The 19,863-nt window shown below is 41.8% G+C and overlaps 5 protein-coding genes and 1 pseudogene across 6 annotated transcripts, besides 1 other annotated feature; 1 reads left to right on the forward strand and 5 right to left on the reverse strand.

Annotated features, from left to right (window-relative positions):
* Nucleotides 1-5,985: 5,985 nt before the first annotated feature.
* TVAGG3_0849440 lies at nt 5,986-6,405 on the reverse strand (annotated as a pseudogene). The gene has a single exon. A coding segment is annotated over exon 1 (420 nt).
* A 1,587-nt stretch (nt 6,406-7,992) lies between these two features.
* Nucleotides 7,993-8,277, reverse strand: TVAGG3_0849450 (uncharacterized protein; the record flags this gene model as incomplete). Its single annotated transcript, XM_051249183.1, has 1 exon — nt 7,993-8,277. One exon carries the CDS (start codon nt 8,275-8,277, stop codon nt 7,993-7,995), a length of 285 nt encoding a protein of 94 aa, XP_051084658.1.
* Nucleotides 8,278-9,458: 1,181 nt separating this feature from the next.
* TVAGG3_0849460 (uncharacterized protein) lies at nt 9,459-9,740 on the reverse strand (the record flags this gene model as incomplete). The annotated part of the gene is made up of 1 exon (XM_051249184.1): nt 9,459-9,740. The coding sequence occupies one exon, from the start codon at nt 9,738-9,740 to the stop codon at nt 9,459-9,461; it is 282 nt and encodes a 93-aa protein (XP_051084659.1).
* Nucleotides 9,741-14,486: 4,746 nt separating this feature from the next.
* TVAGG3_0849470 (uncharacterized protein) lies at nt 14,487-14,768 on the reverse strand (the record flags this gene model as incomplete). The annotated part of the gene is made up of 1 exon (XM_051249185.1): nt 14,487-14,768. One exon carries the CDS (start codon nt 14,766-14,768, stop codon nt 14,487-14,489), a length of 282 nt encoding a protein of 93 aa, XP_051084660.1.
* A 1,039-nt stretch (nt 14,769-15,807) lies between these two features.
* Nucleotides 15,808-16,089, reverse strand: TVAGG3_0849480 (uncharacterized protein; the record flags this gene model as incomplete). Its single annotated transcript, XM_051249186.1, has 1 exon — nt 15,808-16,089. The coding sequence occupies one exon, from the start codon at nt 16,087-16,089 to the stop codon at nt 15,808-15,810; it is 282 nt and encodes a 93-aa protein (XP_051084661.1).
* A 316-nt stretch (nt 16,090-16,405) lies between these two features.
* TVAGG3_0849490 (uncharacterized protein) lies at nt 16,406-16,615 on the forward strand (the record flags this gene model as incomplete). The annotated part of the gene is made up of 1 exon (XM_051249187.1): nt 16,406-16,615. The coding sequence occupies one exon, from the start codon at nt 16,406-16,408 to the stop codon at nt 16,613-16,615; it is 210 nt and encodes a 69-aa protein (XP_051084662.1).
* Nucleotides 16,616-19,337: 2,722 nt separating this feature from the next.
* Nucleotides 19,338-19,863: part of a mobile genetic element that runs on past the window's edge.

Consider the following 19,863-nt stretch of genomic DNA (forward strand, 5'->3'; position numbering starts at 1 on the left):
GCACTTTGCCTGTCAAAAGTTCTTCGCATCTCTTGAGGTGTGAGGAAGTTTCTCGACAGAGGAAACTTTCATATCGAATGTTGCCTCTGTCGAGATGTGTGTGACAGGCAAAGTGCAATCACCTATCAATATTGCACTTTGCCTGTCAAAAGTTCTTCGCATCTCTTGAGGTGTGAGGAAGTTTCTCGACAGAGGAAACTTTCATATCGAATGTTGCCTCTGTCGAGATGTATGTGACAGGCAAAGTGCAATCACCTATCAATATTGCACTTTGCCTGTCAAAAGTTCTTCGCATCTCTTGAGGTGTGAGGAAGTTTCTCGACAGAGGAAACTTTCATATCGAATGTTGCCTCTGTCGAGATGTATGTGACAGGCAAAGTGCAATCACCTATCAATATTGCACTTTGCCTGTCAAAAGTTCTTCGCATCTCTTGAGGTGTGAGGAAGTTTCTCGACAGAGGAAACTTTCATATCGAATGTTGCCTCTGTCGAGATGTATGTGACAGGCAAAGTGCAATCACCTATCAATATTGCACTTTGCCTGTCAAAAGTTCTTCGCATCTCTTGAGGTGTGAGGAAGTTTCTCGACAGAGGAAACTTTCATATCGAATGTTGCCTCTGTCGAGATGTATGTGACAGGCAAAGTGCAATCACCTATCAATATTGCACTTTGCCTGTCAAAAGTTCTTCGCATCTCTTGAGGTGTGAGGAAGTTTCTCGACAGAGGAAACTTTCATATCGAATGTTGCCTCTGTCGAGATGTATGTGACAGGCAAAGTGCAATCACCTATCAATATTGCACTTTGCCTGTCAAAAGTTCTTCGCATCTCTTGAGGTGTGAGGAAGTTTCTCGACAGAGGAAACTTTCATATCGAATGTTGCCTCTGTCGAGATGTGTGTGACAGGCAAAGTGCAATCACCTATCAATATTGCACTTTGCCTGTCAAAAGTTCTTCGCATCTCTTGAGGTGTGAGGAAGTTTCTCGACAGAGGAAACTTTCATATCGAATGTTGCCTCTGTCGAGATGTATGTGACAGGCAAAGTGCAATCACCTATCAATATTGCACTTTGCCTGTCAAAAGTTCTTCGCATCTCTTGAGGTGTGAGGAAGTTTCTCGACAGAGGAAACTTTCATATCGAATGTTGCCTCTGTCGAGATGTGTGACAGGCAAAGTGCAATCACCTATCAATATTGCACTTTGCCTGTCAAAAGTTCTTCGCATCTCTTGAGGTGTGAGGAAGTTTCTCGACAGAGGAAACTTTCATATCGAATGTTGCCTCTGTCGAGATGTATGTGACAGGCAAAGTGCAATCACCTATCAATATTGCACTTTGCCTGTCAAAAGTTCTTCGCATCTCTTGAGGTGTGAGGAAGTTTCTCGACAGAGGAAACTTTCATATCGAATGTTGCCTCTGTCGAGATGTATGTGACAGGCAAAGTGCAATCACCTATCAATATTGCACTTTGCCTGTCAAAAGTTCTTCGCATCTCTTGAGGTGTGAGGAAGTTTCTCGACAGAGGAAACTTTCATATCGAATGTTGCCTCTGTCGAGATGTATGTGACAGGCAAAGTGCAATCACCTATCAATATTGCACTTTGCCTGTCAAAAGTTCTTCGCATCTCTTGAGGTGTGAGGAAGTTTCTCGACAGAGGAAACTTTCATATCGAATGTTGCCTCTGTCGAGATGTATGTGACAGGCAAAGTGCAATCACCTATCAATATTGCACTTTGCCTGTCAAAAGTTCTTCGCATCTCTTGAGGTGTGAGGAAGTTTCTCGACAGAGGAAACTTTCATATCGAATGTTGCCTCTGTCGAGATGTATGTGACAGGCAAAGTGCAATCACCTATCAATATTGCACTTTGCCTGTCAAAAGTTCTTCGCATCTCTTGAGGTGTGAGGAAGTTTCTCGACAGAGGAAACTTTCATATCGAATGTTGCCTCTGTCGAGATGTATGTGACAGGCAAAGTGCAATCACCTATCAATATTGCACTTTGCCTGTCAAAAGTTCTTCGCATCTCTTGAGGTGTGAGGAAGTTTCTCGACAGAGGAAACTTTCATATCGAATGTTGCCTCTGTCGAGATGTATGTGACAGGCAAAGTGCAATCACCTATCAATATTGCACTTTGCCTGTCAAAAGTTCTTCGCATCTCTTGAGGTGTGAGGAAGTTTCTCGACAGAGGAAACTTTCATATCGAATGTTGCCTCTGTCGAGATGTGTGACAGGCAAAGTGCAATCACCTATCAATATTGCACTTTGCCTGTCAAAAGTTCTTCGCATCTCTTGAGGTGTGAGGAAGTTTCTCGACAGAGGAAACTTTCATATCGAATGTTGCCTCTGTCGAGATGTATGTGACAGGCAAAGTGCAATCACCTATCAATATTGCACTTTGCCTGTCAAAAGTTCTTCGCATCTCTTGAGGTGTGAGGAAGTTTCTCGACAGAGGAAACTTTCATATCGAATGTTGCCTCTGTCGAGATGTATGTGACAGGCAAAGTGCAATCACCTATCAATATTGCACTTTGCCTGTCAAAAGTTCTTCGCATCTCTTGAGGTGTGAGGAAGTTTCTCGACAGAGGAAACTTTCATATCGAATGTTGCCTCTGTCGAGATGTATGTGACAGGCAAAGTGCAATCACCTATCAATATTGCACTTTGCCTGTCAAAAGTTCTTCGCATCTCTTGAGGTGTGAGGAAGTTTCTCGACAGAGGAAACTTTCATATCGAATGTTGCCTCTGTCGAGATGTATGTGACAGGCAAAGTGCAATCACCTATCAATATTGCACTTTGCCTGTCAAAAGTTCTTCGCATCTCTTGAGGTGTGAGGAAGTTTCTCGACAGAGGAAACTTTCATATCGAATGTTGCCTCTGTCGAGATGTATGTGACAGGCAAAGTGCAATCACCTATCAATATTGCACTTTGCCTGTCAAAAGTTCTTCGCATCTCTTGAGGTGTGAGGAAGTTTCTCGACAGAGGAAACTTTCATATCGAATGTTGCCTCTGTCGAGATGTATGTGACAGGCAAAGTGCAATCACCTATCAATATTGCACTTTGCCTGTCAAAAGTTCTTCGCATCTCTTGAGGTGTGAGGAAGTTTCTCGACAGAGGAAACTTTCATATCGAATGTTGCCTCTGTCGAGATGTATGTGACAGGCAAAGTGCAATCACCTATCAATATTGCACTTTGCCTGTCAAAAGTTCTTCGCATCTCTTGAGGTGTGAGGAAGTTTCTCGACAGAGGAAACTTTCATATCGAATGTTGCCTCTGTCGAGATGTATGTGACAGGCAAAGTGCAATCACCTATCAATATTGCACTTTGCCTGTCAAAAGTTCTTCGCATCTCTTGAGGTGTGAGGAAGTTTCTCGACAGAGGAAACTTTCATATCGAATGTTGCCTCTGTCGAGATGTATGTGACAGGCAAAGTGCAATCACCTATCAATATTGCACTTTGCCTGTCAAAAGTTCTTCGCATCTCTTGAGGTGTGAGGAAGTTTCTCGACAGAGGAAACTTTCATATCGAATGTTGCCTCTGTCGAGATGTGTGACAGGCAAAGTGCAATCACCTATCAATATTGCACTTTGCCTGTCAAAAGTTCTTCGCATCTCTTGAGGTGTGAGGAAGTTTCTCGACAGAGGAAACTTTCATATCGAATGTTGCCTCTGTCGAGATGTATGTGACAGGCAAAGTGCAATCACCTATCAATATTGCACTTTGCCTGTCAAAAGTTCTTCGCATCTCTTGAGGTGTGAGGAAGTTTCTCGACAGAGGAAACTTTCATATCGAATGTTGCCTCTGTCGAGATGTATGTGACAGGCAAAGTGCAATCACCTATCAATATTGCACTTTGCCTGTCAAAAGTTCTTCGCATCTCTTGAGGTGTGAGGAAGTTTCTCGACAGAGGAAACTTTCATATCGAATGTTGCCTCTGTCGAGATGTGTGACAGGCAAAGTGCAATCACCTATCAATATTGCACTTTGCCTGTCAAAAGTTCTTCGCATCTCTTGAGGTGTGAGGAAGTTTCTCGACAGAGGAAACTTTCATATCGAATGTTGCCTCTGTCGAGATGTGTGTGACAGGCAAAGTGCAATCACCTATCAATATTGCACTTTGCCTGTCAAAAGTTCTTCGCATCTCTTGAGGTGTGAGGAAGTTTCTCGACAGAGGAAACTTTCATATCGAATGTTGCCTCTGTCGAGATGTGACAGGCAAAGTGCAATCACCTATCAATATTGCACTTTGCCTGTCAAAAGTTCTTCGCATCTCTTGAGGTGTGAGGAAGTTTCTCGACAGAGGAAACTTTCATATCGAATGTTGCCTCTGTCGAGATGTATGTGACAGGCAAAGTGCAATCACCTATCAATATTGCACTTTGCCTGTCAAAAGTTCTTCGCATCTCTTGAGGTGTGAGGAAGTTTCTCGACAGAGGAAACTTTCATATCGAATGTTGCCTCTGTCGAGATGTATGTGACAGGCAAAGTGCAATCACCTATCAATATTGCACTTTGCCTGTCAAAAGTTCTTCGCATCTCTTGAGGTGTGAGGAAGTTTCTCGACAGAGGAAACTTTCATATCGAATGTTGCCTCTGTCGAGATGTATGTGACAGGCAAAGTGCAATCACCTATCAATATTGCACTTTGCCTGTCAAAAGTTCTTCGCATCTCTTGAGGTGTGAGGAAGTTTCTCGACAGAGGAAACTTTCATATCGAATGTTGCCTCTGTCGAGATGTATGTGACAGGCAAAGTGCAATCACCTATCAATATTGCACTTTGCCTGTCAAAAGTTCTTCGCATCTCTTGAGGTGTGAGGAAGTTTCTCGACAGAGGAAACTTTCATATCGAATGTTGCCTCTGTCGAGATGTATGTGACAGGCAAAGTGCAATCACCTATCAATATTGCACTTTGCCTGTCAAAAGTTCTTCGCATCTCTTGAGGTGTGAGGAAGTTTCTCGACAGAGGAAACTTTCATATCGAATGTTGCCTCTGTCGAGATGTATGTGACAGGCAAAGTGCAATCACCTATCAATATTGCACTTTGCCTGTCAAAAGTTCTTCGCATCTCTTGAGGTGTGAGGAAGTTTCTCGACAGAGGAAACTTTCATATCGAATGTTGCCTCTGTCGAGATGTATGTGACAGGCAAAGTGCAATCACCTATCAATATTGCACTTTGCCTGTCAAAAGTTCTTCGCATCTCTTGAGGTGTGAGGAAGTTTCTCGACAGAGGAAACTTTCATATCGAATGTTGCCTCTGTCGAGATGTATGTGACAGGCAAAGTGCAATCACCTATCAATATTGCACTTTGCCTGTCAAAAGTTCTTCGCATCTCTTGAGGTGTGAGGAAGTTTCTCGACAGAGGAAACTTTCATATCGAATGTTGCCTCTGTCGAGATGTATGTGACAGGCAAAGTGCAATCACCTATCAATATTGCACTTTGCCTGTCAAAAGTTCTTCGCATCTCTTGAGGTGTGAGGAAGTTTCTCGACAGAGGAAACTTTCATATCGAATGTTGCCTCTGTCGAGATGTATGTGACAGGCAAAGTGCAATCACCTATCAATATTGCACTTTGCCTGTCAAAAGTTCTTCGCATCTCTTGAGGTGTGAGGAAGTTTCTCGACAGAGGAAACTTTCATATCGAATGTTGCCTCTGTCGAGATGTGTGTGACAGGCAAAGTGCAATCACCTATCAATATTGCACTTTGCCTGTCAAAAGTTCTTCGCATCTCTTGAGGTGTGAGGAAGTTTCTCGACAGAGGAAACTTTCATATCGAATGTTGCCTCTGTCGAGATGTGTGTGACAGGCAAAGTGCAATCACCTATCAATATTGCACTTTGCCTGTCAAAAGTTCTTCGCATCTCTTGAGGTGTGAGGAAGTTTCTCGACAGAGGAAACTTTCATATCGAATGTTGCCTCTGTCGAGATGTATGTGACAGGCAAAGTGCAATCACCTATCAATATTGCACTTTGCCTGTCAAAAGTTCTTCGCATCTCTTGAGGTGTGAGGAAGTTTCTCGACAGAGGAAACTTTCATATCGAATGTTGCCTCTGTCGAGATGTATGTGACAGGCAAAGTGCAATCACCTATCAATATTGCACTTTGCCTGTCAAAAGTTCTTCGCATCTCTTGAGGTGTGAGGAAGTTTCTCGACAGAGGAAACTTTCATATCGAATGTTGCCTCTGTCGAGATGTATGTGACAAGGCAAAAGTGCAATCACCTATCAATATTGCAACTTTGCCTGTCAAAAGTTTCTTCGCATCTCTTGAGGTGTGAGGAAGTTTCTCGACAGAGGAAACTTTCATATCGAATGTTGCCTCTGTCGAGATGTGTGTGACAGGCAAAGTGCAATCACCTATCAATATTGCACTTTGCCTGTCAAAAGTTCTTCGCATCTCTTGAGGTGTGAGGAAGTTTCTCGACAGAGGAAACTTTCAATATCGAATGTTGCCTCTGTCGAGATGTGATGTGACAGGCAAAGTGCAATCACCTATCAATATTGCACTTTGCCTGTCAAAAGTTCTTCGCATCTCTTGAGGTGTGAGGAAGTTTCTCGACAGAGGAAACTTTCATATCGAATGTTGCCTCTGTCGAGATGTGTGACAGGCAAAGTGCAATCAACCTATCAATATTGCACTTTGCCTGTCAAAAAGTTCTTCGCATCTCTTGAGGTGTGAGGAAGTTTCTCGACAGAGGAAACTTTCATATCGAATGTTGCCTCTGTCGAGAATGTATGTGACAGGCAAAGTGCAATCACCTATCAATATTGCACTTTGCCTGTCAAAAGTTCTTCGCATCTCTTGAGGTGTGAGGAAGTTTCTCGACAGAGGAAACTTTCATATCGAATGTTGCCTCTGTCGAGATGTATGTGACAGGCAAAGTGCAATCACCTATCAATATTGCACTTTGCCTGTCAAAAGTTCTTCGCATCTCTTGAGGTGTGAGGAAGTTTCTCGACAGAGGAAACTTTCATATCGAATGTTGCCTCTGTCGAGATGTGTGTGACAGGCAAAGTGCAATCACCTATCAATATTGCACTTTGCCTGTCAAAAGTTCTTCGCATCTCTTGAGGTGTGAGGAAGTTTCTCGACAGAGGAAACTTTCATATCGAATGTTGCCTCTGTCGAGATGTGTGTGACAGGCAAAGTGCAATCACCTATCAATATTGCACTTTGCCTGTCAAAAGTTCTTCGCATCTCTTGAGGTGTGAGGAAGTTTCTCGACAGAGGAAACTTTCATATCGAATGTTGCCTCTGTCGAGATGTGGTGACAGGCAAAGTGCAATCACCTATCAATATTGCACTTTGCCTGTCAAAATTCTTCGCATCTCTTGAGGTGTGAGGAAGTTTCTCGACAGAGGAAAACTTTCATATCGAATGTTGCCTCTGTCGAGATGTATGTGACAGGCAAAGTGCAATCACCTATCAATATTGCAACTTTGCCTGTCAAAAGTTCTTTCGCATCTCTTGAGGTGTGAGGAAGTTTCTCGACAGAGGAAACTTTCATATCGAATGTTGCCTCTGTCGAGATGTTATGTGACAGGCAAAGTGCAATCACCTATCAATATTGCACTTTGCCTGTCAAAAAGTTCTTCGCATCTCTTGAGGTGTGAGGAAGTTTTCTCGACAGAGGAAACTTTCATATCGAATGTTGCCTCTGTCGAGATGTATGTGACAGGCAAAGTGCAATCACCTATCAATATTGCACTTTTGCCTGTCAAAAGTTCTTCGCATCTCTTGAGGTGTGAGGAAGTTTCTCGACAGAGGAAACTTTCATATCGAATGTTGCCTCTGTCGAGATGTGTGTGACAGGCAAAGTGCAATCACCTATCAATATTGCACTTTGCCTGTCAAAAGTTCTTCGCATCTCTTGAGGTGTGAGGAAGTTTCTCGACAGAGGAAACTTTCATATCGAATGTTGCCTCTGTCGAGATGTATGTGACAGGCAAAGTGCAATCACCTATCAATATTGCACTTTGCCTGTCAAAAGTTCTTCGCATCTCTTGAGGTGTGAGGAAGTTTCTCGACAGAGGAAACTTTCATATCGAATGTTGCCTCTGTCGAGATGTATGTGACAGGCAAAGTGCAATCACCTATCAATATTGCACTTTGCCTGTCAAAAGTTCTTCGCATCTCTTGAGGTGTGAGGAAGTTTCTCTCGACAGAGGAAACTTTCATATCGAATGTTGCCTCTGTCGAGATGTATGTGACAGGCAAAGTGCAATCACCTATCAATATTGCACTTTGCCTGTCAAAAGTTCTTCGCATCTCTTGAGGTGTGAGGAAGTTTCTCGACAGAGGAAACTTTCATATCGATGTTGCCTCTGTCGAGATGTATGTGACAGGCAAAGTGCAATCACCTATCAATATTGCACTTTGCCTGTCAAAAGTTCTTCGCATCTCTTGAGGTGTGAGGAAGTTTCTCGACAGAGGAAACTTTCATATCGAATGTTGCCTCTGTCGAGATGTATGTGACAGGCAAAGTGCAATCACCTATCAATATTGCACTTTGCCTGTCAAAAGTTCTTCGCATCTCTTGAGTGTGAGGAAGTTTCTCGACAGAGGAAACTTTCATATCGAATGTTGCCTCTGTCGAGATGTGTGTGACAGGCAAAAGTGCAATCACCTATCAATATTGCACTTTGCCTGTCAAAAGTTCTTCGCATCTCTTGAGGTGTGAGGAAAGTTTCTCGACAGAGGAAACTTTCATTATCGAATGTTGCCTCTGTCGAGATGTATGTGACAGGCAAAGTGCAATCACCTATCAATATTGCACTTTGCCTGTCAAAAGTTCTTCGCATCTCTTGAGGTGTGAGGAAGTTTCTCGACAGAGGAAACTTTCATATCGAATGTTGCCTCTGTCGAGATGTATGTGACAGGCAAAGTGCAATCACCTATCAATATTGCACTTTGCCTGTCAAAAGTTCTTCGCATCTCTTGAGGTGTGAGGAAGTTTCTCGACAGAGGAAACTTTCATATCGAATGTTGCCTCTGTCGAGATGTATGTGACAGGCAAAGTGCAATCACCTATCAATATTGCACTTTGCCTGTCAAAAGTTCTTCGCATCTCTTGAGGTGTGAGGAAGTTTCTCGACAGAGGAAACTTTCATATCGAATGTTGCCTCTGTCGAGATGTATGTGACAGGCAAAGTGCAATCACCTATCAATATTGCACTTTGCCTGTCAAAAGTTCTTCGCATCTCTTGAGGTGTGAGGAAGTTTCTCGACAGAGGAAACTTTCATATCGAATGTTGCCTCTGTCGAGATGTATGTGACAGGCAAAGTGCAATCACCTATCAATATTGCACTTTGCCTGTCAAAAGTTCTTCGCATCTCTTGAGGTGTGAGGAAGTTTCTCGACAGAGGAAACTTTCATATCGAATGTTGCCTCTGTCGAGATGTATGTGACAGGCAAAGTGCAATCACCTATCAATATTGCACTTTGCCTGTCAAAAGTTCTTCGCATCTCTTGAGGTGTGAGGAAGTTTCTCGACAGAGGAAACTTTCATATCGAATGTTGCCTCTGTCGAGATGTATGTGACAGGCAAAGTGCAATCACCTATCAATATTGCACTTTGCCTGTCAAAGTTCTTCGCATCTCTTGAGGTGTGAGGAAGTTTCTCGACAGAGGAAACTTTCATATCGAATGTTGCCTCTGTCGAGATGTATGTGACAGGCAAAGTGCAATCACCTATCAATATTGCACTTTGCCTGTCAAAAGTTCTTCGCATCTCTTGAGGGTGTGAGGAAGTTTCTCGACAGAGGAAACTTTCATATCGAATGTTGCTCTGTCGAGATGTATGTGACAGGCAAAGTGCAATCACCTATCAATATTGCACTTTGCCTGTCAAAAGTTCTTCGCATCTCTTGAGGTGTGAGGAAGTTTCTCGACAGAGGAAACTTTCATATCGAATGTTGCCTCTGTCGAGATGTATGTGACAGGCAAAGTGCAATCACCTATCAATATTGCACTTTGCCTGTCAAAAGTTCTTCGCATCTCTTGAGGTGTGAGGAAGTTTCTCGACAGAGGAAACTTTCATATCGAATGTTGCTCTGTCGAGATGTATGTGACAGGCAAAGTGCAATCACCTATCATATTGCACTTTGCCTGTCAAAGTTCTTCGCATCTCTTGAGGTGTGAGGAAGTTTCTCGACAGAGGAAACTTTCATATCGAATGTTGCCTCTGTCGAGATGTATGTGACAGGCAAAGTGCAATCACCTATCAATATTGCACTTTGCCTGTCAAAAGTTCTTCGCATCTCTTGAGGTGTGAGGAAGTTTCTCGACAGAGGAAACTTTCATATCGAATGTCCTCTGTCGAGATGTATGTGACAGGCAAAGTGCAATCACCTATCAATATTGCACTTTGCCTGTCAAAAGTTCTTCGCATCTCTTGAGGTGTGAGGAAGTTTCTCGACAGAGGAAACTTTCAATCGAATGTTGCCTCTGTCGAGATGTATGTGTGTACAGGCAAAGTGCAATCACCTATCAATATTGCACTTTGCCTGTCAAAAGTTCTTCGCATCTCTTGAGGTGTGAGGAAGTTTCTCGACAGAGGAAACTTTCATATCGAATGTTGCCTCTGTCGAGATGTGTGTGACAGGCAAAGTGCAATCACCTATCAATATTGCACTTTGCCTGTCAAAAGTTCTTCGCATCTCTTGAGGTGTGAGGAAGTTTCTCGACAGAGGAAACTTTCATATCGAATGTTGCCTCTGTCGAGATGTATGTGACAGGCAAAGTGCAATCACCTATCAATATTGCACTTTGCCTGTCAAAAGTTCTTCGCATCTCTTGAGGTGTGAGGAAGTTTCTCGACAGAGGAAACTTTCATATCGAATGTTGCCTCTGTCGAGATGTATGTGACAGGCAAAGTGCAATCACCTATCAATATTGCACTTTGCCTGTCAAAAGTTCTTCGCATCTCTTGAGGTGTGAGGAAGTTTCTCGACAGAGGAAACTTTCATATCGAATGTTGCCTCTGTCGAGATGTATGTGACAGGCAAAGTGCAATCACCTATCAATATTGCACTTTGCCTGTCAAAAGTTCTTTCGCATCTCTTGAGGTGTGAGGAAGTTTCTCGACAGAGGAAACTTTCATATCGAATGTTGCCTCTGTCGAGATGTATGTGACAGGCAAAGTGCAATCACCTATCAATATTGCACTTTGCCTGTCAAAAGTTCTTCGCATCTCTTGAGGTGTGAGGAAGTTTCTCGACAGAGGAAACTTTCATATCGAATGTTGCCTCTGTCGAGATGTATGTGACAGGCAAAGTGCAATCACCTATCAATATTGCACTTTGCCTGTCAAAAGTTCTTCGCATCTCTTGAGGTGTGAGGAAGTTTCTCGACAGAGGAAACTTTCATATCGCTCTGTCGAGATTGTGTTGACATGGTCAAAGTGCATATCACTTAATATTGCACTTTACCTGTCAAAGTTCTTCGATCTCTTGAGGTGTGAGGAAGTTTCTCGACAGAGGAAACTTTCATATCGAATGTTGCCTCTGTCGAGATGTATGTGACAGGCAAGTGCAATCACCTATCAATATTGCACTTTGCCTGTCAAAAGTCTTCCGCATCTCTTGAGGTGTGAGGAAGTTTCTCGACAGAGGAAACTTTCATATCGAATGTTGCCTCTGTCGAGATGTATGTGACAGGCAAAGTGCAATCACCTATCAATATTGCACTTTGCCTGTCAAAAGTTCTTCGCATCTCTTGAGGTGTGAGGAAGTTTCTCGACAGAGGAAACTTTCATATCGAATGTTGCCTCTGTCGAGATGTGTGTGACAGGCAAAGTGCAATCACCTATCAATATTGCACTTTGCCTGTCAAAAGTTCTTCGCATCTCTGAGGTGTGAGGAAGTTTCTCGACAGAGGAAACTTTCATATCGAATGTTGCCTCTGTCGAGATGTATGTGACGGCAAAGTGCAATCACCTATCAATATTGCACTTTGCCTGTCAAAAGTTCTTCGCATCTCTTGAGGTGTGAGGAAGTTTCTCGACAGAGGAAACTTTCATATCGAATGTTGCCTCTGTCGAGATGTATGTGACAGGCAAAGTGCAATCACCTATCAATATTGCACTTTGCCTGTCAAAAGTTCTTCGCATCTCTTGAGGTGTGAGGAAGTTTCTCGACAGAGGAAACTTTCATATCGAATGTTGCCTCTGTCGAGATGTATGTGACAGGCAAAGTGCAATCACCTATCAATATTGCACTTTGCCTGTCAAAAGTTCTTCGCATCTCTTGAGGTGTGAGGAAGTTTCTCGACAGAGGAAACTTTCATATCGAATGTTGCCTCTGTCGAGATGTGTGTGACAGGCAAAGTGCAATCACCTATCAATATTGCACTTTGCTGTCAAAAGTTCTTCGCATCTCTTGAGGTGTGAGGAAGTTTCTCGACAGAGGAAACTTTCATATCGAATGTTGCCTCTGTCGAGATGTATGTGACAGGCAAAGTGCAATCACCTATCAATATTGCACTTTGCCTGTCAAAAGTTCTTCGCATCTCTTGAGGTGTGAGGAAGTTTCTCGACAGAGGAAACTTTCATATCGAATGTTGCCTCTGTCGAGATGTATGTGAAGGCAAAGTGCAATCACCTATCAATATTGCACTTTGCCTGTCAAAAGTTCTTCGCATCTCTTGAGGTGTGAGGAAGTTTCTCGACAGAGGAAACTTTCATATCGAATGTTGCCTCTGTCGAGATGTGTGTGACAGGCAAAGTGCAATCACTATCAATATTGCACTTTGCCTGTCAAAAGTTCTTCGCATCTCTTGAGGTGTGAGGAAGTTTCTCGACAGAGGAAACTTTCATATCGAATGTTGCCTCTGTCGAGATGTTGTGTGACAGGCAAAGTGCAATCACCTATCAATATTGCACTTTGCCTGTCAAAAGTTCTTCGCATCTCTTGAGGTGTGAGGAAGTTTCTCGACAGAGGAACTTTCATATCGAATGTTGCCTCTGTCGAGATGTTGTGACAGGCAAAGTGCAATCACCTATCAATATTGCACTTTGCCTGTCAAAAGTTCTTCGCATCTCTTGAGGTGTGAGGAAGTTTCTCGACAGAGGAAACTTTCATATCGAATGTTGCCTCTGTCGAGATGTGTGTGACAGGCAAAGTGCAATCACCTATCAATATTGCACTTTGCCTGTCAAAAGTTCTTCGCATCTCTTGAGGTGTGAGGAAGTTTCTCGACAGAGGAAACTTTCATATCGAATGTTGCTCTGTCGAGATGTGTGTGACAGGCAAAGTGCAATCACCTATCAATATTGCACTTTGCCTGTCAAAAGTTCTTCGCATCTCTTGAGGTGTGAGGAAGTTTCTCGACAGAGGAAACTTTCATATCGAATGTTGCCTCTGTCGAGATGTGTGTGACAGGCAAAGTGCAATCACCTATCAATATTGCACTTTGCCTGTCAAAAGTTCTTCGCATCTCTTGAGGTGTGAGGAAGTTTCTCGACAGAGGAAACTTTCATATCGAATGTTGCCTCTGTCGAGATGTGTGTGACAGGCAAGTGCAATCACCTATCAATATTGCACTTTGCCTGTCAAAAGTTCTTCGCATCTCTTGAGGTGTGAGGAAGTTTCTCGACAGAGGAAACTTTCATATCGAATGTTGCCTCTGTCGAGATGTGTGTGACAGGCAAAGTGCAATCACCTATCAATATTGCACTTTGCCTGTCAAAAGTTCTTCGCATCTCTGAGGTGTGAGGAAGTTTCTCGACAGAGGAAACTTTCATATCGAATGTTGCCTCTGTCGAGATGTGTGTGACAGGCAAAGTGCAATCACCTATCAATATTGCACTTTGCCTGTCAAAAGTTCTTCGCATCTCTTAGGTGTGAGGAAGTTTTCTGACAGAGGAAACTTTCATATCGAATGTTGCCTCTGTCGAGATGTGTGTGACAGGCAAAGTGCAATCACCTATCATATATTGCACTTTGCCTGTCAAAAGTTCTTCGCATCTCTTGAGGTGTGAGGAAGTTTCTCGACAGAGGAAACTTCATATCGAATGTTGCCTCTGTCGAGATGTATGTGACAGGCAAAGTGCAATCACCTATCAATATTGCACTTTGCCTGTCAAAAGTTCTTCGCATCTCTTGAGGTGTGAGGAAGTTTCTCGACAGAGAAACTTTCATATCGAATGTTGCCTCTGTCGAGATGTATGTGACAGGCAAAGTGCAATCACCTATCAATATTGCACTTTGCCTGTCAAAAGTTCTTCGCATCTCTTGAGGTGTGAGGAAGTTTCTCGACAGAGGAAACTTTCATATCGAATGTTGCCTCTGTCGAGATGTATGTGACAGGCAAGTGCAATCACCTATCAATATTGCACTTTGCCTGTCAAAAGTTCTTCGCATCTCTTGAGGTGTGAGGAAGTTTCTCGACAGAGGAAACTTTCATATCGAATGTTGCCTCTGTCGAGATGTGTGTGACAGGCAAAGTGCAATCACCTATCAATATTGCACTTTGCCTGTCAAAAGTTCTTCGCATCTCTTGAGGTGTGAGGAAGTTTCTCGACAGAGGAAACTTTCATATCGAATGTTGCCTCTGTCGAGATGTATGTGACAGGCAAAGTGCAATCACCTATCAATATTGCACTTTGCCTGTCAAAAGTTCTTCGATCTCTTGAGGTGTGAGGAAGTTTCTCGACAGAGGAAACTTTCATATCGAATGTTGCCTCTGTCGAGATGTATGTGACAGGCAAAGTGCAATCACCTATCAATATTGCACTTTGCCTGTCAAAAGTTCTTCGCATCTCTTGAGGTGTGAGGAAGTTTCTCGACAGAGGAAACTTTCATATCGAAGTTGCCTCTGTCGAGATGTATGTGACAGGCAAAGTGCAATCACCTATCAATATTGCACTTTGCCTGTCAAAAGTTCTTCGCATCTCTTGAGGTGTGAGGAAGTTTCTCGACAGAGGAAACTTTCATATCGAATGTTGCCTCTGTCGAAGATGTATGTGACAGGCAAAGTGCAATCACCTATCAATATTGCACTTTGCCTGTCAAAAGTTCTTCGCATCTCTTGAGGTGTGAGGAAGTTTCTCGACAGAGGAAACTTTCATATCGAATGTTGCCTCTGTCGAGATGTGTGTGACAGGCAAAGTGCAATCACCTATCAATATTGCACTTTGCCTGTCAAAAGTTCTTCGCATCTCTTGAGGTGTGAGGAAGTTTCTCGACAGAGGAAACTTTCATATCGAATGTTGCCTCTGTCGAGATGTATGTGACAGGCAAAGTGCAATCACTATCAATATTGCACTTTGCCTGTCAAAAGTTCTTCGCATCTCTTGAGGTGTGAGGAAGTTCTCGACAGAGGAAACTTTCATATCGAATGTTGCCCTCTGTCGAGATGTATGTGACAGGCAAAGTGCAATACCTATCAATATTGCACTTTGCCTGTCAAAAGTTCTTCGCATCTCTTGAGGTGTGAGGAAGTTTCTCGACAGAGGAAACTTTCATATCGAATGTTGCCTCTGTCGAGATGTTGGACAGGCAAAGTGCAATCCCCTTTCAATATTGCACTTTGCCTGTCAAAAGTTCTTCGCATCTCTTGAGGTTGAGGAAGTTTCTCGACAGAGGAAACTTTCATATCGAATGTTGCTCTGTCGAGATGTATGTGACAGGCAAAGTGCAATCACCTATCAATATTGCACTTTGCCTGTCAAAAGTTCTTCGCATCTCTTGAGGTGTGAGGAAGTTTCTCGACAGAGGAAACTTTCATATCGAATGTTGCCTCTGTCGAGATGTGTGTGACAGGCAAGTGCAATCACCTATCAATATTGCACTTTGCTGTCAAAAGTTCTTCGCATCTCTTGAGGTGTGAGGAAGTTTCTCGACAGAGGAAACTTTCATATCGAATGTTGCCTCTGTCGAGATGTGTGTGACAGGCAAAGTGCAATCACCTATCAATATTGCACTTTGCCTGTCAAAAGTTCTTCGCATCTCTGAGGTGTGAGGAAGTTTCTCGACAGAGGAAACTTTCATATCGAATGTTGCCTCTGTCGAGATGTATGTGACAGGCAAAGTGCAATCACCTATCAATATTGCACTTTGCCTGTCAAAAGTTCTTCGCATCTCTTGAGGTGTGAGGAAGTTTCTCGACAGAGGAAACTTTCATATCGAATGTTGCCTCTGTCGAGATGTGTGTGACAGGCAAAGTGCAATCACCTATCAATATTGCACTTTGCCTGTCAAAAGTTCTTCGCATCTCTTGAGGTGTGAGGAAGTTTCTCGACAGAGGAAACTTTCATATCGAATGTTGCCTCTGTCGAGATGTGTGTGACAGGCAAAGTGCAATCACCTATCAATATTGCACTTTGCCTGTCAAAAGTCTTCCTCGCATCTCTTGAGGTGTGAGGAAGTTTCTCGACAGAGGAAACTTTCATATCGAATGTTGCCTCTGTCGAGAAACTTCCTCACACCTCAAGAGATGCGAAGAACTTTTGACAGGCAAAGTGCAATATTGATAGGTGATTGCACTTTGCCTGTCACATACATCTCGACAGAGGCAACATTCGATATGAAAGTTTCCTCTGTCGAGAAAACTTCCTCACACCTCAAGAGATGCGAAGAACTTTTGACAGGCAAAGTGCAATATTGATAGGTGATTGCACTTTGCCTGTCACATACATCTCGACAGAGGCAACATTCGATATGAAAGTTTCCTCTGTCGAGAAACTTCCTCACACCTCAAGAGATGCGAAGAACTTTTGACAGGCAAAGTGCAATATTGATAGGTGATTGCACTTTGTCTCTCCAAACTCTCAAATATGCTTCTCACCATACATCAAACGGGCAAATTTCTCCTTAAATTTCTCATTCGTTGAAAGGTTTTCAACAAAGCTATACCTTAAAAATCTGTGCTTGTTATATCTGATCATTTGTGTGTTAGGGGAGGTAAATTTATTCCACTAGAGCAAATTTTTTCCGAGGTTTCTCATCGAATGAGAAACCTCGGAACAACTCTTCAATAGTGTAATGAATTTGTGGTATTTGTCCTGCAAACAGCGAGAGAACTTGTCTGTAATTCGTTTATGATGAAGTTATCTGGATGTCTCTCAGATGAGGAAGGAAGTCCAGAAAACTTCACCATAAGTTAATACTTGTGTATTTCTATGACTCTCTTCACGTCAGAGAATGTAAATTTACTCGAATAGGGCAAAGTTCTGCTCAAGTTTCTCATTTGATGAGAAACCTCGGAAGAACTTTGCCCTAAGGTAATGTATATGTGATTGTTGGCCCGCAGAGAAACAAGGAATCTGTTTGTATTTCGTTTATGGGAAGTTCTCGGATGTTCTCTCAAATTATATGGAAAATCAAGATAACTTCACCATAATTTGTTGTAGTTGTGATTCTCTGGCTCTTTGCCGGCCAGAAAACTAGAAAATAGTTTATAGTGGGAGTATGCTCGATGAATACCTACTCACTAAAAATATACGTTATTTTTTTATTTTCCTATGGGAAAAGTTTTGATTTTATACTATCGTATGCTTTGTTATTGCATGAATTGTCTATTTTCTTAATAAAAACTCATTTTTCCGTGTGATTCTGAATCAATGCATTCAAAAAAGCGTTTTCCGCCTTTGAAACGTGAAACACACATTGCATGAAGAATCAGAGAAGATTTTCTATCTTTCAATTTTTTAGACTTATTGAAATTTGATAATAACTCCAAATTAAGCTGATAAACTCATAGAGCACATAAAATAACACATGCCTATCATATTTGAATTTTCTAAAAATCTCCAAAAAAATCGCGTTTTAAAAATTTCGTAGTTAAAAAGTAAATTTTTCACGATAAAAAAACTATAATTGGTTTTTTTTGGAATTCTTCGAGTTAGAAAATCTTCTCTGATTCTTCATGCAATGTGTGTTTTCACGTTTCAAGGCGGAAAACGCTTTTTTGGAATGCTTGATTCAGAATCACACGAAAAATGAATGTTTTTATTAAGAAAATAGACAATTCATGCAATAACAAAGCATACGATAGTATAAAATCAAAACTATTTCCCATAGGAAAAATAAAAATAACGTATATTTTAGTGAGTAGGTATTCATCGAGCATACTCCCACTATAAACTATTTTCTAGTTTTCTGGCCGGCAAAGAGCCAGAGAATCACAACTACAACAAATTATGGTGAAGTTATCTTGATTTTCCATATAATTTGAGAGAACATCCGAGAACTTCACCATAAACGAAATACAAACAGATTCCTTGTTTCTCTGCGGGCCAACAATCACATATACATTACCTTAGGGCAAAGTTTTCTCGAGGTTTCTCATCAAATGAGAAACTTGAGCAGAACTTTGCCCTATTCGAGTAAATTTACATTCTCTGACGTGAAGAGAGTCATAGAAATACACAAGTATTAACTTATGGTGAAGTTTTCTGGACTTCCTTCCTCATCTGAGAGACATCCAGATAACTTCATCATAAACGAATTACAGACAAGTTCTCTCGCTGTTTGCAGGACAAATACCACAAATCATTACACTATTGAAGAGTTGTTCCGAGGTTTCTCATTCGATGAGAAACCTCGGAAAAAATTTGCTCTAGTGGAATAAATTTACCTCCCCTAACACACAAATGATCAGATATAACAAGCACAGATTTTTAAGGTATAGCTTTGTTGAAAACCTTTCAACGAATGAGAAAGTTAGGAAAAACTCTACCTTATAAGATCAACTATAGAATTCATAGCTCTTTGAATACTAGGAAACATTAATGCAGTAGTTTAAGGCAAAGTTTTTCCGAGATCTACGAAGGATAGAGAGATCTCGGAAGAACTTTGCTCTGCACAAGTAATTTCAGAATCTATGGTCCTCTAAGGACCAGAGGACGGTAATGTAAAAGAATGATGTCAATAGCAGATATAATAATGCCTTAGAAGTTCAATACGTGCACAGTTTGACTACATTGCCCTAGTAGTTAGACTGTACAGGTATTGTACTTCTGGCCTAAAAAATCCTCATTGAAGACAATAGGTAGAAACTCAAATTGTTGATAAATATCCCAAAATATCATAAGAGAGCCCATTATTGTTACCTGGCTCCTTCCTGGCTTTCAAAGTCTGTAAACGAGAAGTCTTGGCTCTTGTGGTAATTGCTTCCAAGAGGTTTACTCAATTCGAGTAAAACTATAAACCCTGTAACTGACATGTACTTCCTTGAATGGGCATTAAAAGTAATTTAACCTAACGAATAGTAACATGACTCTCGTAAACGAAAAAGAGGATTTGACGCAGTCAAATCCTCTCTCTCAAAAGTGGACTTTACATGGCAAATTTCAAATGCATGTAAGGTCCACTTTGATCAGTTTCAGGATGGAATTGGAGGCCATGAGGTACTGACATTGCATCAGTATCTCATAGCCTCCAATCCCTTCAAAAAATGGGAGAAACTTTGGTCGAATAATTTAACATTCGGCCAAAGTTTCTCCCATAATTAATGAGAATGAAGGGTAAGAGGCATATAGGGTCACTATATACCTCTTACCCTTTCATTTTCATTTGGAGGTCAACAAACCCGGAGTTAATTGCAAACAATTAACTCCAATTTGTTTATGTTAAGGAAGGAATTGGAGGGTAAGAGGTACATAGTATGAATATGTACCTCTTACCCTGCAATTCCTTCTAGAAAGTTCCAAAACTTTGGGTTAATTGCAAACTATTAACCCAAAGTTTTGGAACTTTCAAGTGGAGATGGAGGTTTGGGGTATATATTAATATAAACCTCATCACCTCCCACTACTACAAATGGAGAAACTTTGTCCGAATAGTTTAACATTCGGACAAAGTTTCTCCATTTTAAGAAGGAATTGGAGGGTAAGAGGTACATAGTATGAATAT

Source organism: Trichomonas vaginalis, chromosome VI (genome assembly GCF_026262505.1).
Source record: "Trichomonas vaginalis G3 chromosome VI, whole genome shotgun sequence".
Taxonomy (NCBI): domain Eukaryota; phylum Parabasalia; order Trichomonadida; family Trichomonadidae; genus Trichomonas; species Trichomonas vaginalis.